At 33.9% G+C, this 15037-nt stretch overlaps 3 protein-coding genes across 19 annotated transcripts in view; 2 read left to right on the plus strand and 1 right to left on the minus strand.

Annotated features, from left to right (window-relative positions):
• Positions 1 to 165: 165 nt before the first annotated feature.
• Positions 166 to 5149, plus strand: LOC141389658 (uncharacterized). Its single transcript, XM_073961496.1, has one exon. It carries the CDS (start codon positions 496 to 498, stop codon positions 2056 to 2058), a length of 1563 nt encoding a protein of 520 aa, XP_073817597.1. The 5' UTR covers positions 166 to 495; the 3' UTR covers positions 2059 to 5149.
• Positions 5150 to 6616: 1467 nt separating this feature from the next.
• Positions 6617 to 7302, minus strand: LOC141391321 (uncharacterized). Its single transcript, XM_073964233.1, has 2 exons — positions 6950 to 7302; positions 6617 to 6845 (listed from the first exon to the last, which is right to left on the minus strand). Exons 1-2 carry the CDS (start codon positions 7279 to 7281, stop codon positions 6749 to 6751), a joined length of 429 nt encoding a protein of 142 aa, XP_073820334.1. The 5' UTR covers positions 7282 to 7302; the 3' UTR covers positions 6617 to 6748.
• Positions 7303 to 9845: 2543 nt separating this feature from the next.
• mask (multiple ankyrin repeats single KH domain) overlaps positions 9846 to 15037 on the plus strand; it is a 64057-nt gene continuing 58865 nt past the window's right edge. For 2 of the 17 annotated variants that reach the window (XM_073961499.1, XM_073961511.1), the window contains exon 1: positions 9846 to 10206. The gene's annotated coding sequence lies outside the window, so the exon portion shown is untranslated. Of the gene's footprint in view, positions 10207 to 10568; positions 11576 to 15037 lie in introns of those variants that run through there. The other 15 variants (XM_073961514.1, XM_073961509.1, XM_073961513.1 and 12 more) reach the window with 13 other exon arrangements.

Below are 15037 nucleotides of genomic sequence, written 5' to 3' on the forward strand. Positions count from 1 at the left end.
TTAAGAAAAGGATTGTCTAGATGAAAATAGCGTAAATTTAATTTGCAAAAATTAAAAATATTTAATCATTTACGTTATCTTCCATAATTATTGTGTCATGCAACATCCCTTTCATAGATTGGCAGCACTTTTCGTCAAATAGCAAAACTCGACTTATGTATCCCTATCGGAAAGCATCAAAAAATACAGCAAACAATCTATTTCTTCAATATCGGTGTAGATTAAAATTTCTTTTATACAATTCAATTTATTAATACTTTCTATTAGTTCAAATTTAAGTGGTGTCTCGTTCCACAAGTGAAAAAAACAAATAAATAAAGAACGAAAAAATAACAAAAACAAAAAAGAATCTAAACAAACGTCACCAGTCAGCAACATTGTATAAAATCTATCTGAGAAGTAGAAGTTTCACAACACATTCGGTTTCGGTGAAACATACATACACACAGATACTAACAACACAGAAGAGATTCCAAATACAGGAAGAATCGAAAAATGACCATGGAATGGACGAGAGAAAAAACACTGGCCCTCATACAAGAATATCGCAAACGCCGTGGCCTGTGGGATATGACCCACGAAGATTATCGCAAAAAAGATGTAAAACACAAGTTGCTTGTTGAGGTAGTCGAGTCATTGGGCGGCAATATACCCATTTTGGAAATTGAGAAAAAATTCCATACTCTTCGAACCCAATATCATCGGGAAATTAATCGCATGAAACGCAAAGAACCATACAATTCCAAATGGTTTGGCTTCAAGTGTTTGCAGTTTCTAAGTTCCCCCAAGGCATGTCGCTCTAATAAGGGGGGACGTATAAAGGAAATCACTGAAGATGGTACTATGACCACAAAATACATTATACGAGAAGCAATACCGGTACAACAGCATGACACCAGTGTTGGATCGGCGAATGATGACAATGAGGAATTTCTCACCTTGCAACGCCGACCCACAACAATTACATATGAGGCAGTGCCAGCAGGAAATGCCACCTCCACATCATCCAGTCGTTCACATGAATTGGAAAAACTCATAGAAGAAACTACCAAAGATGTGGAAGAAATTGAAGATACCAAACCAAAAATGACCATAAAAGAAATAAGTGTGCCGCCATTGGAACATCAGCAGCAACACCACCACCACCATCATCATCAACAACAACAGCAGCAACATCATAGTTCGGCAACCTATACCCATGCCGGTGCCAGTGAACTGCAAATAACCAATGTTGAAACCGAACATGAAGATTTGCATCACATTGAAGATGACAATGATCAGATAGACTCTTTGAATATTCAGGGTACATCTGATGAAGAAATTAACTATTCTACAAGTAGTGTAAATAATGGGGGAAATGGTAATATGGTTGGCGGTGCTGCATCAACAAATCCCACCAACAATACAACAACAGTGCACACAATACCGGCTCGAATTATTAAGATACAACGTAGAGAAACACATGATCAGGGTGAATACTATGAGCAACATCATGCCGCACAACAACAACACCATCCGCAGCAACAACATCATTCCCAGCAACATCATCAAAATCCCGCCACAACACATCATCATATACATACGGTGTCTCCTAGTGGCGCCACAACCACCAAACGTATTTATTATGATGCTTCGGGTCATCATACAGCAACCATATTAACACCAACTCAACCGCAGCAATCACAGCACCACCAGCAACAACAGTCATCCGGAATGACCATATTAAATGCCTCCACATCTAGCCTAAGTTCACCAACATCTTCGTCCAAGCTACATTTACGTAATACATTGGCCGCCTCGGGTACAATACACACAATGTCAGCAACTTCACCGCCATTAACATTTCCTCCCAATACAGTTGTTACAACGAATCCAGCAGGAACAGCCTCTTCTGGTGTTGCTGCTGTTGGTAGTCTGGTGCGTGATGAATATGTCACATATGGTGAATATGTTGCCAATGAAATGCGTAACATTACAAGTCGTGAAATATTAATTTCACTTAAACATAAAATTAATACAGCTCTCTTTGAGGCCAATATGCAAGAGTTGCAAAAGTAAAAATAATACTAAGTGCATATTTTATTAGTAGACATTGGATTTTGCATATGCAAAATACAATAGGAAATATGCAAAAGTATGACAAAAATACATATAAAATCACCAGAAAATATGAACTTTTTTATTTGGTATTTTAAAAATTCCTATGCAGAATCCGAGGTCTATTTATTAGGGTTATTTTTTTTTTGTTTGTATTTTTAGTGTTTAAATTTAGTGTAATTTATTGTGTAACGTATTTGTAATGTTGTAGACATGTCTTTTAAATATTTATATATACATATGAATACACCATTTTCACATGTAATTCGAATAATTTCATTTGTAATTCGAAGAATTTCAGTTGTAATTTGATTATTTCATTTGAAATTCGAAACATTTCACTTGTAATTTGAGAATTCCAATTGAATTTCGAATTATTTCATTTGTAATTTGAGAATTCCAATTGAAATTCGAATTATTTCACTTGTAATTTGAGAATTCCAATTGAAATTCGAATTATTTCATTTGTAATTCGAATTTTTTCATTTGAAATTCGAATTATTTCATTTGTAATTCGAAATTTTCCATTTGTAATTCGAATTATTACATTTGTAATTTGAAGTTTTTCATTTGAAATTCGAATTATTACATTTGAAAATCAAAGCATCTGAAATATTTTTAAATTAAGGGTGGTGGCAACGATGATCCATTTTTAAGTTTTTTTTAAGGTTGTGGATCATCCCAGATGGTTGAGAGGGTGTTGGAAGCGTACACTTAAAACGTCGACACAATGATGTGGAAAAGTATTATAAATAATAATAATTTAAATATAGGATAAAAATTTAATCAAAAATGTTAGAATCATATAAAGTCAGGGATTTGTTATTTTCCCAATCAAAAACCAAGGGATTGGCATGTAAGGATACACCTATATTACCCTCCAAAGTTTTTGGAACTTTTAAAAGAAGACCCGATTGCAGGAAAACGTTTTAGAGAAAAAAGTTAATTATTACAAAATGCTTAAAAAGTCTCAAAAATATAATTTTCATAAAAAATTTTAAGTTAAGATGAATACGATCCTTTATTGATTTAAGCGTTATGGTTGGATTATCTTCACCTTAGTATAAAGAAGAAATGAGAGTATTTTTGTTTTTATTACAAATAAAATAATTCGATTTTCAAATGTAATAATTCGAATTTCAAATGGAAAAATTCAAATTACAAATGTAATAATTCGAATTTCAAATGTAATAATACGAATTTCAAATGAAAAAATTCAAATTACAAATGGAATAATTCGAATTACAAATGGAAAAATTCGAATTACAAATGAAATAATTCGAATTTCAATTGGAATTCTCAAATTACAAATGAAATAATTCGAATTTCAATTGGAATTCTCAAATTACAAATGAAATAATTCGAAATTCAATTGGAATTCTCAAATTACAAGTGAAATGTTTCGAATTTCAAATGAAATAATCAAATTACAACTGAAATTCTTCGAATTACATGTGAAAATGGTGTAGTATTAATTATAGGTTTTGAGTCACAGTGTCAAATGCAAATCAATTCGAATGTTGTTTTCAAATATCGGTGGTTTTCTAAGAAATTAGCCAAGTCCAGTTATGTCAATATTGAGTGATTGCTACCACGTAGATGTACTTTATGAGAGCTTTCCTTAACAGAAATTCCTCCTGAGAAATTGTCGGGAAAATGAGAACCAATTTTTATGGCTCTTGATAAATCTAAATATCATGTGTCAGAAAAGTATAACCCAAATATTTCTCAATTCATTTTTTGACAAAACGATTGATGTTGAAATAAGAAGTTTATAAGGAAAAAAATAAATCGCACATGCAAATTAAATAATTAACAAATAACAAAAATATTTTTTTCAAAGAATGCATTTTCCATTCCCCCCCTCCCTTCCTTTCTTGTCTTAGAAATTGGCAAACTACTGCAGATATTAAAAAAAAATTATGAATAAAAATCCGTTTATATTTTTCGCTCTCCAGAGAAATTTCAACTCAAACATAGTTTATGGCCACCTCGCGGATCAGTTTGAATTTTATCGCATGAAACGCAAAGAAGCGTACAATTCCAAATGGTTTGGTTTCAAGTGTTTTCAGTTCTTAAGTTCCCCCATAGCTTGTCGCTCTAATAAGGGGGACGTATAAAGGAAATAATTTTTTCCCGTGTACTGGACTTAAATCTCCGAAGGGCGATGTTGTTGGAGTAAGTTTTTAACATTTTTAGGGTAACTATTTCAGGACTTATGGACTAAATTTGTACATTTCTCACATTTAGAAAAACTGTGAAATTTTGTTTGGACGTTAACTGAAGGAGTTGGACCTATATAGTCCATAGACGAACTTGATTTAAATGTGAGAGAAATTTGACGATGTGGAAAGGTTGGTCCAATCACTGCTTTCCAGAGTTATCGTGCCCATCAAAAATTTTAGTTGGTCACAGTGGGATTTTTGAGAGCTTTTGGGCCATTACTTTCAATAACAATTTGAAAACTATCCTCGAACAATCCTTAAATTGTACTTAAGGGAAAATGTTGGCCTTTTTTGAGGGACCTTCATAGAACTTGATGTACCTTTGGAAGATCTTTTACGATGTAAAAAGTTTCGGCCAAATCGAATAGTCAATTCCAAGGCGAATTTACACCATGGTCAATTCGTAAGTTTGTTTTTGGCTTCTTAGAGCATTTGGGGCCATAATTTCAGAATGTATAGACTTGCCCTCGATATAAATTGTACCGTACTACAATTTTTCACGATTATTTTAACTTTTCTTTGAGAGGTTTGGACTTATATAGTCCATATTTGAAGCTGATCTATGTTTGGTAGAAATATTTCGACGTGCACATTACGAACTAAATTCGATACTACCTTCGGGAGTTATCTTGTTCGCCATTTTAACGAAAAAAATTTTGGGGGGAGGTACCCAAAGAGTGGAACGATGCGTCAAAAATAATATCTTCATCCCGATCCGTGTAGTGCCATTGGACAATGTAATGTAATTACGGATACTTTTAAGGAACATTTATCCAAGTGTTTTTATTATAGAAATGTTGTCATTTTTTAATAATAAACTAACAAAATTCTGAAAATAATTTGTAATTTTTTAACATAAGGTATGATATAAGGAATGTCTATCGTAGAAAGTACTTTTTTTATACTTCCAGAAAAATGGGTCATGGAAATTCCTGTAAATAAACGGTCTTCGGTCATAGTTTCTCTAAAGGCCAGAACAGAATCAATCTTTGCTTGCTTCCCCAAATGTCAAATTATACAGGAATGCCAGAGCCTCTTTGCAAATCCGCCAGCGTTCCCCTTTAGGAGGCTCTGGCATTCCTTTATAATTTGACATTTGGGAAGCAAGCAAATCAGGCGACAATTGATTCTGTTCTGGGGCCTAATTACGACATTCGATTCGATCGAGTATTTGCTGAGTGAATGAAAAAATCGATCTATAAAAACCTATTCGCACCACCAACCGTACATTTACTAAGGTAGATGCATTAGCAATTTGTTACAACCATATCAAAAAGTTTTACAAAAATAAATCATTTCGTACATTTTTCTATCACAACATCATTCCAAAATTATTATCCAAAGTATTATTCAACGATTTTAAAAAATATTTAAATTTTTTCATTAATAATTTTGTTTTTTTAGTTTATTGCATTAAAATAAACACATTTTTTACCATCTACCATGGTACAATAATTCTTAGGTAGGCCACAGCTAACAGCTGATTACAATTTTTTTTTGTTATGGCTTAATCTGTCAAAACCGTGTTGACATGCAGAGTTGATATTTATTATTGATCAAAAAATTCAACTCTGTTTTGTTTTCATTTCAACATTTCGTTCTTCTTCTTCTTTGTTTACTCATCCGTTATCATTCATCAAAACAATTTTGACGTTTTAAGCCATAGCGACAGGGTTGTATTTTTTTGGCGATTCTCATACCTGGCCTACCTATGAATTATTGTACCATGCCATCTACCTTCTTAATATTCTTTAGGTTTTCATAGTTCGATTTTTTCATTCACGAGCAAACACTCGATCGAATCGAATGTCGTAATTAGGCCCCTGGCCTTTAGATTCGAAAGGAAATTCAATCGTATTACTTCTATTTTTGAAAAAAAAAAAGAATTTCCACAGGAATTTGGCAATAACCAAACCTATTTAATTTCGAATCGTCTTAGAGGAAGTGGACATAAGTCTACGTATAACGGCGTTTGCATTAGAGCTTCATAAAGAAGGTTAACTAACCTTTATAAAGATTTATTTGACGTTTGCGCTATGGAATTGACATTTGAAACTCTGTGGGTTTATTAAATCCGGTTAGGGGCAAACGGAACCAAGTATGGAACTCCCACTTAAAAATATACATATATGATTTTTATGTGTTGACCAATATATTAAATTTTTGGATGTTTGTAAAATACCACCATTGAAAAAGTTGGGAAAAAACTAACGAAATTTCGGGTGAAAATGGATTTTTTATTTTCATAAAATTATCAACTGACCATAAAAAGTCCAACAACAAACATCCAAAAATAAAAATGTGTATGTATATATGATATGTTTGATATAACAAGGACCACATATGGTAAACATTTGTGCCACAAAAAGAAACTTAAGTCCCAGGTATTTTACGAGAAGGATTCAATGCACACCGTTCAAATTGCATCACTTCCTTGGATCATTTAATTGTGGTATTGGTGCCAATTTATTGTCCACCCCATAAAATTGACCATTTAAAATTTTACGCTTGACCACAAAGCATCTGAAAGGAAAAGGACATACATACATATGTATGTATATTTTAGAAATGTGGTAACGTGAAGCCACTAAATTAGACTCAAACATGGGCGAGGTTTAATTACTTACTCGCCTTCCTTTTGATAATCTCGAAATAGCCGTATCTTCACATACTCCTGTGGTGCATTGTTTAAGAATTGATTCCAACGACAATTTAAATATCGATTTTCCTTGACAGTTAGCACGGAGTTTAAATGTTCAAATTGATCGTAGAATTTTGGTAAAACGTGATATTCTTTTTGTAAATATGAAATTTTAGGTTTGACATTTTGCGATAGCCAATCAATGGAATGCCGTGTCGACGGATCACTTAGAGATAGTTTCCTTTCGGCATCGGAAGAATTTTGCAATTCTTTAATATCGATTTTTTGTGGTAAATTGAAGTTTGGTTCACAAATCATGTTGAATATTTTGAAATAAATATGTAAATAATTTAAAATTTTAAGTTACATACATTGTTTTATTTATAAATGCACTAAAACTAGAAAATAATTTTCTCTTTGCTTTTATAAATAAAACACTGTAACTTACTATTTTAATTATTTATTTTGCTCTGTTCCATAACCTGCAAGAATCTAAAAATTTTTACTACGATAACATTTTTCCCTTCATGATATTGACATAAATCTACAATGGCCCACCCTTGAAATAGCATTTACAGCTTTCTATCAACCAACATGGTTTCAGGAAGGGATATAGATAGCTTTGCTGGTGTTCCACTATGATCGCATCTACGAGCAGAAACGACACGAAACCCTCTCGAACAGAGTTTGTCCACCCAGAAAAAGCTGTGGGGTTTTCCACAGGTACGCAATTTATGTCGGTAGCTGTGCTGTATGGTGTTTTCTCTGAGCCACACCAGCAAAGACATTTGGCACTACCGTTCAGGCATCTAAGACTTAATTCTAACTGATATCTATAGCGGCAGGTCTGAATCAGTCGATATCCTTAACCAACATCCTCCTGCAATTTCTGAGTGCCCAAGAGTTAAGAAAACATTCTCAATTTCTTCCACATCTTTGGTAGTTTCTTCTATTAGTTTTTCCAATTCATGTGAACGACAGGATGATGTGGATGGCATTTCCTGCTGGCACTGCCTCATATGTAATTGTTGTGGGTCGGCGTTGCAAGGTGAGAAATTCTTCATTATCATCATTAGCCGAACCAACACTGGTATCATGCTGTTGTACCGGTATTGCTTCTCGTATAATGTATTTTGTGGTCATAGTACCATCTTCAGTGATTTCCCCCTTATTAGAGCGACATGCCTTGCAAACACTTGAAACCAAACCATTTGGAATTGTATGGTTCTTTGCGGTTCATGCGATTAATTTCACGATGATATTGCGTTCGCAGAGTATGGATTTTTTTTTCTCAATTTCCAAAATGGGTATATTGCCGCCCAATGACTCGACAGTGTACACAGGGCCGTCTGACCAGTTATATGTAACAGAAGAACTGTAAGGCGGCCATCAGACCATCTGCTTTTTCACATGTATGTTATCACTTTGGGTATACTAATATATAGAACAGCTGATGTCATACATGTGAAAAAGCAGATGGTTTGATGGCGGCCTTATATGTAGCGGGATCCAATCTTCAAGTTTTGCTACTTTTGGCTCGAAAAGCTTGCCATTACCGCCAAGTGAAATATCTCTCGATAAAACCGCCACAAAGTCGAGTATTTTCACTCGTTTTACGTCTTGTTTGGTGTCTTGAGTACATTAATTGTATGTATGTATACTAACCCAGAAAATAAAAATACATAGGAATAAAATGAAAAATTTACCACAGGTAGTGTTTTTTACAGATTTATATATACAATATATCGTTAGTTTCTTCTGGGAAATGTATAGTTCCCGAGATATGGCAATCTGAAGTTCCGAAAATTCCCTTGTTAAAGGCCGGCTAATTAGAAAAAACATCTTAATTTAAAAGATATTTTGTTCCCTTGTCTGAGATTTGCACCTGTCCATAGGAGAAAGTCTTAAATCACTTGCCGAAGGCCGGGTAATTAGAAAGTCCAGGGGCTCATGGTTTAATAAGAAAGGTTAGCCAAAGCTTTATGTCAATTTAAATTTTTTCATTCGAGTATTCCAAAAACTTCAAAACAATATGAACAAACTGTGTATGTATGTGTGGTGTTTGAATAATATGCCAAACAATTTTAAAAACAATAGAATTCAATGCTTTTGAATATTGTTTTTAGACCATTTGTATGGAAGAAATTCGTCAGATTTGCATTGAAACAATCATTTTATCATATTCACAACTCGATTATGTGGAGAAAACTTAACACTTCATTCATTTTTCGCGTTTTTTATAACATGTTAAAAAATGCATTGTAAACAAACCCACTTGTTGCTTAATTTTGAAGTTTTAGGAATTCAGGAAAAACAAGGGTTCTATAGATTTTTTCATTTAAATCTACCTCTTTACTTATACCATGCAGGGGCTGGATTCTTGTTCTATGAAAATTTGAAATGATAAATATTTTCTTTATAATTTTTTTCATTTGACATTTATTTCCTTCATAAAATTTTTCATTTCACATTTTCATAGAAACAGAATTGAGCCCCAGAAAAAAACTTTTCACTCCTTTAAGCATAGTACACACGATCCAACAAAACTGACAGTCATCGAGGTCTATTTCGTTAATATCAAAGTCTAGCTGAATAATTACTTTCCTAATCACTAAATTATACCTTAAATGTTGTATTTCAATCATTTTTAGCTAACAAAAAGTTTTTATTTGCCAGAAAATTGCCGTAAAAGTACGTTGACTGTCAGTTTTGTTGGACCGTGTGTACTATGCTTTAAATACATATTTTGCCCATTCATTCTACTGTTTCACATAGTCTACAGACCCCTTAAAAACTTGAGCATATGTTGCCAGCAAAGTACAACACTGTCCCCTATTTTATATTCGCCCAGCAGTGTTGCCACATAAATTTGTGCTTCTACTACAGTGGCAAGCAACTGTGAATTTTTGTTAGATGGGTGTAAAATATAGATCCGGGAAATTCATTAAAAAACGCATTTAAAAGTCCAGAAAAACTAATAAAACTTATCGAAGACATTTGAGGAAACCTCAAGCTTTAACAATTCTATAAAGTTTCGATGTTAAAACATCTTATTCGAATGTAAAAAGTGTTCTATTGGAAATTGCTTTTCTTCGCTTCGTAGAAGTTTTTCGAGACGAAAACGGCAACTGTGCGTATGAGTGAGTGTGTCGGTGAGAAGAAACATAGCGAAAAAACACAAAACTCAGTCACTTTTAATTCACAACAAAGAATACACGCGTTTTTTTCGCATACTGAATTGAGGTTAGTTCAAAAAAGCATTAAAAAATGGAACAAAGAATCTTAAAAGATACAAACGCGAATGTTCTTTGAACGGAAAACACAATACAAAGCAGACTGAAATAAGTGATTTGTGAAAAGAGTTATAATTTATGTTGGTTTCTCAAACATTTTTCTCGAGTCCATTTATCTCTTGTGAAGATTGCGAAACCCCCTCAATTTGAAAGAGTGCTTTTTTAGTTGGCCTTATTGTGTTCTTAATGATGTGATGTGAACAGTTGATTTGTGTGGGCACAGCAATCGGTTTCTCATTTCAATACGTTTGCATACAACTCTGTGCGCAAAATACATTTCAATGTCGCCGTATGACGAATTCGCCGCAAAATGGTATTGGTCGTCGTTAATGTCGGTGTAAAGTGTGTGTAAATGAATTTCGTTAGCACATCGTGAAAATTCTTGAAAAAATTTGGTGAATAATTAACAAAAATTCTCATAATTGTGCAATAAATTTCAATAAATACCCAAGCACAATCGATTGCAAAAGTCACACAATATCAAATAAATTTATATAATTTGCAAAAAGAATAGAAAAAGAGATGAAAGAGCCAAGTGAAAAAATGTGAAAATGAAAGGCTTTGAAAACCTGATTTCTTGTCTACTGCTGCTAGCTGTGTGTGATGTGAAGAAAAAATTTTTTCGACGTCGTCGCCACAATCTCTAATCTTAGCAGCATTATGATGAAACAAATTTTATGCTTTTAGTGATATTTGTAAAGAGAAAGTGTTGAAAAAATGTTGTGGAAAAATTAAGATCGATAAAAAATTTGGACAAAAGTGTCCTAGAAGAATTTATACGCCCTTTTTGCCAACACGCCCCTTTAATCAACATTTTTCCATCATCAGCAACCATTACCATCGTTCATGTTTCAATTCCTTTTCGCCTTTTCGAGTTCAATTTCGTTGCACGTCTTCGTCGCCTCTCTTTGTGTGCTGTGTAGTGTTGTAGTTTGATGTAGCCCGTCGTCATTGTTGTTGTCGGAGTCGTAGTTCGTAATCGTTGCCATATCCATTATCGTCGTGTGTTTGGTGTGTTGTGCCGAGGAAATGTTGGCATGAATCTGTGTGTGTGCGGTGCGCCGTCCGTTGAGTGGATGTGAGTTGGGTTTATTTCTTTTTCGCCGTACAAACGAGCTAGCGAGCCCATTATTCATCTGTAAAAAATTTCAAGTCTCCTAATTGTTCCCCCATCTTTAGACTTCGTCTATAATATTTTTTGGATAAAATTATATTTCCGGTTAGTGGAAAAACAATTCTCACAACGCCGAAAAATGAAAATCATTAAGTCCAAATCGCCTTAGGTGGGGAACAACTTTCGGCAAACGTTCATAGCTAATGTACGTTTCTTTTGGGGTAAATTTGCTAGAAATTCCTTGAGTTTGCTTGACGACGACGTTTTGTACGTGTACGTGCTTTATTGTATTAATTTTTTTTACTTTGTACCCGTACTACGACGGTCATTATGTCTTAATTTTTTCATTATTATTGTTGTTGTTGTTTTTAATTTTAATAGGAACAAATGCATTTCATAAATATCGATGTACTAGAATTCTCCACACATTCCTTTTGTTCATTTATTCTTTGGTGTCATCGTCGTCATTTGTAAAAGGGAGATGGAATAAACATAGAGTAAAAAATGAGAGAAGAGTGAGTGGTCTTTGTACAAAATGTGAGGTTTCTCACAAAAATGTGCTGCAATGCAGTCATTTTTTATTCATTATAAACATTTTATAGAATAATTTAACAAATTAAGGGGCATATTTTTAAATTTTGTTAAATTTGTTCAAGTCTTAGCTTTCTCATCCTTTCTTCCCAATGCCACACAGTTCTTTGTTAAAAGTACAACCCTGTATCAAAATGCATGGTTTTGACAGCTAAACAATCAGCTGATTGCTGCTACAGTCATTTTTTTCTCCACAATAAATTGTGTGTATTTTAGATTATCATTTTCCTAAGATAAAATTTAAAGCCTAAATTGCTTTTTTATAACAAAGTAAAGATTAAAAGTAACATTTGTAACATAAAAGAGAACTGTTAAAAATTGTATAAAGTAAAGAAAACTGACTTTAACTAGCAGACACTGCTGAATAAGCATTTGTGGTAGGCTAGCACACTTTGTTATGATGAAAACTTTGCCAGATATTTCCACGACATTCCAAAATACAGTTGGAGTGAATGATCGGTATGATTTATTTGATATTTTTTGCTTTTTATATTTTAAATGTGTTTTTACATCTTTATAGAATAACAAATTATTCAGAATATTTGAGGTTATTGAGAACGAGGTAAATATCATGGATCACAAACTAAAATGCAGTCGGAAAATGTTCGAACTATATGTATCTCCTTCGAGTATGACTTAAAGTATACATCATCTATAGTCACCTACAACTTTATTTGAACATATTCCGTAGAGTTAGTTTGACGACAGCAAACAGAAAGAGGTAAAGAAACACGTAAAAGGACACTACATAGCTTCAATCAGTGCATACATATTATCTCTGGTTGTCCGTATGCATACAATAGATGTCTTGTGGGCAAATGAAATCTGGTATTTTATGAAGGTTACAAATTTACAACATTGTTGCTTACTATTGAGCTATCAGTCCTCCTGTACTAGATGTAGTTCAATCAATAGTGCAAGTGCCCATCACTGCATTTGTTTCGTGCATTTTTAACGAGTACCGTTTGCAAAACTTGCAGTATTTCCTCGGTTAGTACTGCCGTTAATCCTTACACACTGCAATATTTGCAAGTATGCTGCAAAAACGTATTTCTAAACATGTTATTAATTGTTATTATATCTAGGTCGACAACTGGATTCTAAACGTAAAATAGCAGATCCATTATTGACAGATTTCATATAAAGAGAATTGGCTGCTTTAAAGTAAAACCGGAGGAAGGTTAAGTGAGACAGTTTAGAAGGTGAAACGTATCATGTTGTGCATGTGTTTGGAATCAATCTATGGTTATCTGTGTCCACATTCAAAACTTCTGTAACCTGGACTGGCTGCATTCATAAAGGCTCGGGGGACAGATAAAGCCACTTAGATGAGTGGGGGTACCACATGAGGGGTTTGCTGGGGAGTTAAACAGACGAAGCGATTTCCGGTTTTGTTGTAGCAGCACAGGTTTGATGCTGGGTTGGAAACGTTGTAAAGAACCCTCTGCCATGGGATTGCAGGACATATGTTATTGTTGTAACCCCTACAATTTTAGTATAAAACGTAGATTGGGAAAGAAAAGAATAAACAAATAGTAAAGAGAATCGGCTTAAGTTGAATATACGGACTAGATTCGGAGCGATGATAAAACAATTTGGATTTAAAGGAAAATTTTGTTCGCATTAGCCGATATTTGTTGTCCATAGGAAAAAGTCTTAACTCCCCGGCCGAAGGCCGGCTATATATAGTAACATGGGGCGCCTTCGCCACTGGGGCGGGTACGCCATCGCCGATTTTCTCGCAAAATACAAGTGGTAGAAAAAATCCGTTAAAGGCAAAATTCTGAGTTTAATGAAGATCTATCATCTCCCAAAAGTTGGAAGTTGTGTCATAAGTATGATAGCGGACACACGCCGTTTTGTGTTTTGAGGGTATTGCGAAAAATAATTATGGTATATGTTTTTTGTCATATCTTCTTTACCTTTTGTGATATCAAAAATATATTTTATACCGTTAGAAGACAACTGCTGAAGAATAGAAATCCCAATAATATGCATGAAAAAAACAATAACAAATGTCAATATATTCATATTATGAGATATGTTGGGGGTGGGGCGCCTACGCCATGATAGGGGTGTGCTGGGTTAATCTCAGAAATTTGTCATGTTTAACTTCAATTCTTTATGCCATAGATATACCACACTATAATGTGAAGTTAAAATCAAATATTAGCATAAACGTATCTTGTTTTGGTTATATTATGATTTTTGTACCTAAATTCAAGGAACCTATTCCAATTAACCGCTAGAATCGGTTACTATTTGTGAATTTTAGAATCATTTTTGATTATTCAATAGAAAACATATTCCTTATTCGCATAATGTTGATATTTAAGGAAAAAGTATTGTAAATTACAGTTTTAGAGTCCGTTGGGAAATGTTCAATATCGATGGCGAAGCTGCCCCATGGGTGGGGATGCTTCGCCACATTTTAGACATTTTGTAAATTCTCAAAAATAATATTTTAAAAACAAAATTATAACCACATATATATCAAAACTCATAGCCAAGATACGCTAATATTTGTACCAAAAATAATATTTGAAAAAACTTTAACGGTGTAGGTATGAGAACATTTTGAACAAAAACGTGGCGAAGGCGCCCCATGTTACCATATATTTAACAAATTTCGATTTAAACTAAACTTATCGTCAAAACCAAGGGATTTTTTGAATTTTCGGAGCCTATATCTCGGGTAGTATGAACTTCTTGCCCATGATGTATATATTGTCGCGATCAGCACCACAAGCCCTACCTGTGGTAAAAATTTCAAATCGATCCGAATCCAGTCCAAACATTCAACCTGCTCCTAATTGTGTTTTGGAGTAGTATAGTCATCCCTCCCTTAAGGTACATAATTATTATAGTTATCATGGCATATTGTAGTGTACATCCTTAAGGACGACTGCCATAAGACTGGGCATATGAGAATTGAAATAAATAAAAATAAATAAACAGAAGAGAGAAAACAATAAAGGGCATTTAAGCGTCCACATCAATTCCAAGGAAGGAAGCTGCCTCGACTGTGTGTGTCCAAGTGATTCAGGTGTGAGATTAGTTGGGTTTGCAGGGCATG

This window comes from Musca autumnalis, unplaced genomic scaffold (assembly GCF_047663935.1).
Source record: "Musca autumnalis isolate F117 unplaced genomic scaffold, ASM4766393v1 scaffold_1, whole genome shotgun sequence".
NCBI classification, from domain to species: domain Eukaryota; kingdom Metazoa; phylum Arthropoda; class Insecta; order Diptera; family Muscidae; genus Musca; species Musca autumnalis.

Excerpts from the sequence above, each read along its gene's own strand:
- LOC141391321 (XM_073964233.1), bottom strand. The coding sequence starts at position 7,281 with ATGATTTGTGAACCAAACTTCAATTTACCACAAAAAATCGATATTAAA. Across the intron at positions 6,846-6,949 it reads GATTATCAAAAGGAAGGCGA|ATGCTTTGTGGTCAAGCGTA; the intron begins GTAAGTAATTAA and ends TTTTCCTTTCAG.
- LOC141389658 (XM_073961496.1), top strand. The coding sequence starts at position 496 with ATGACCATGGAATGGACGAGAGAAAAAACACTGGCCCTCATACAAGAA.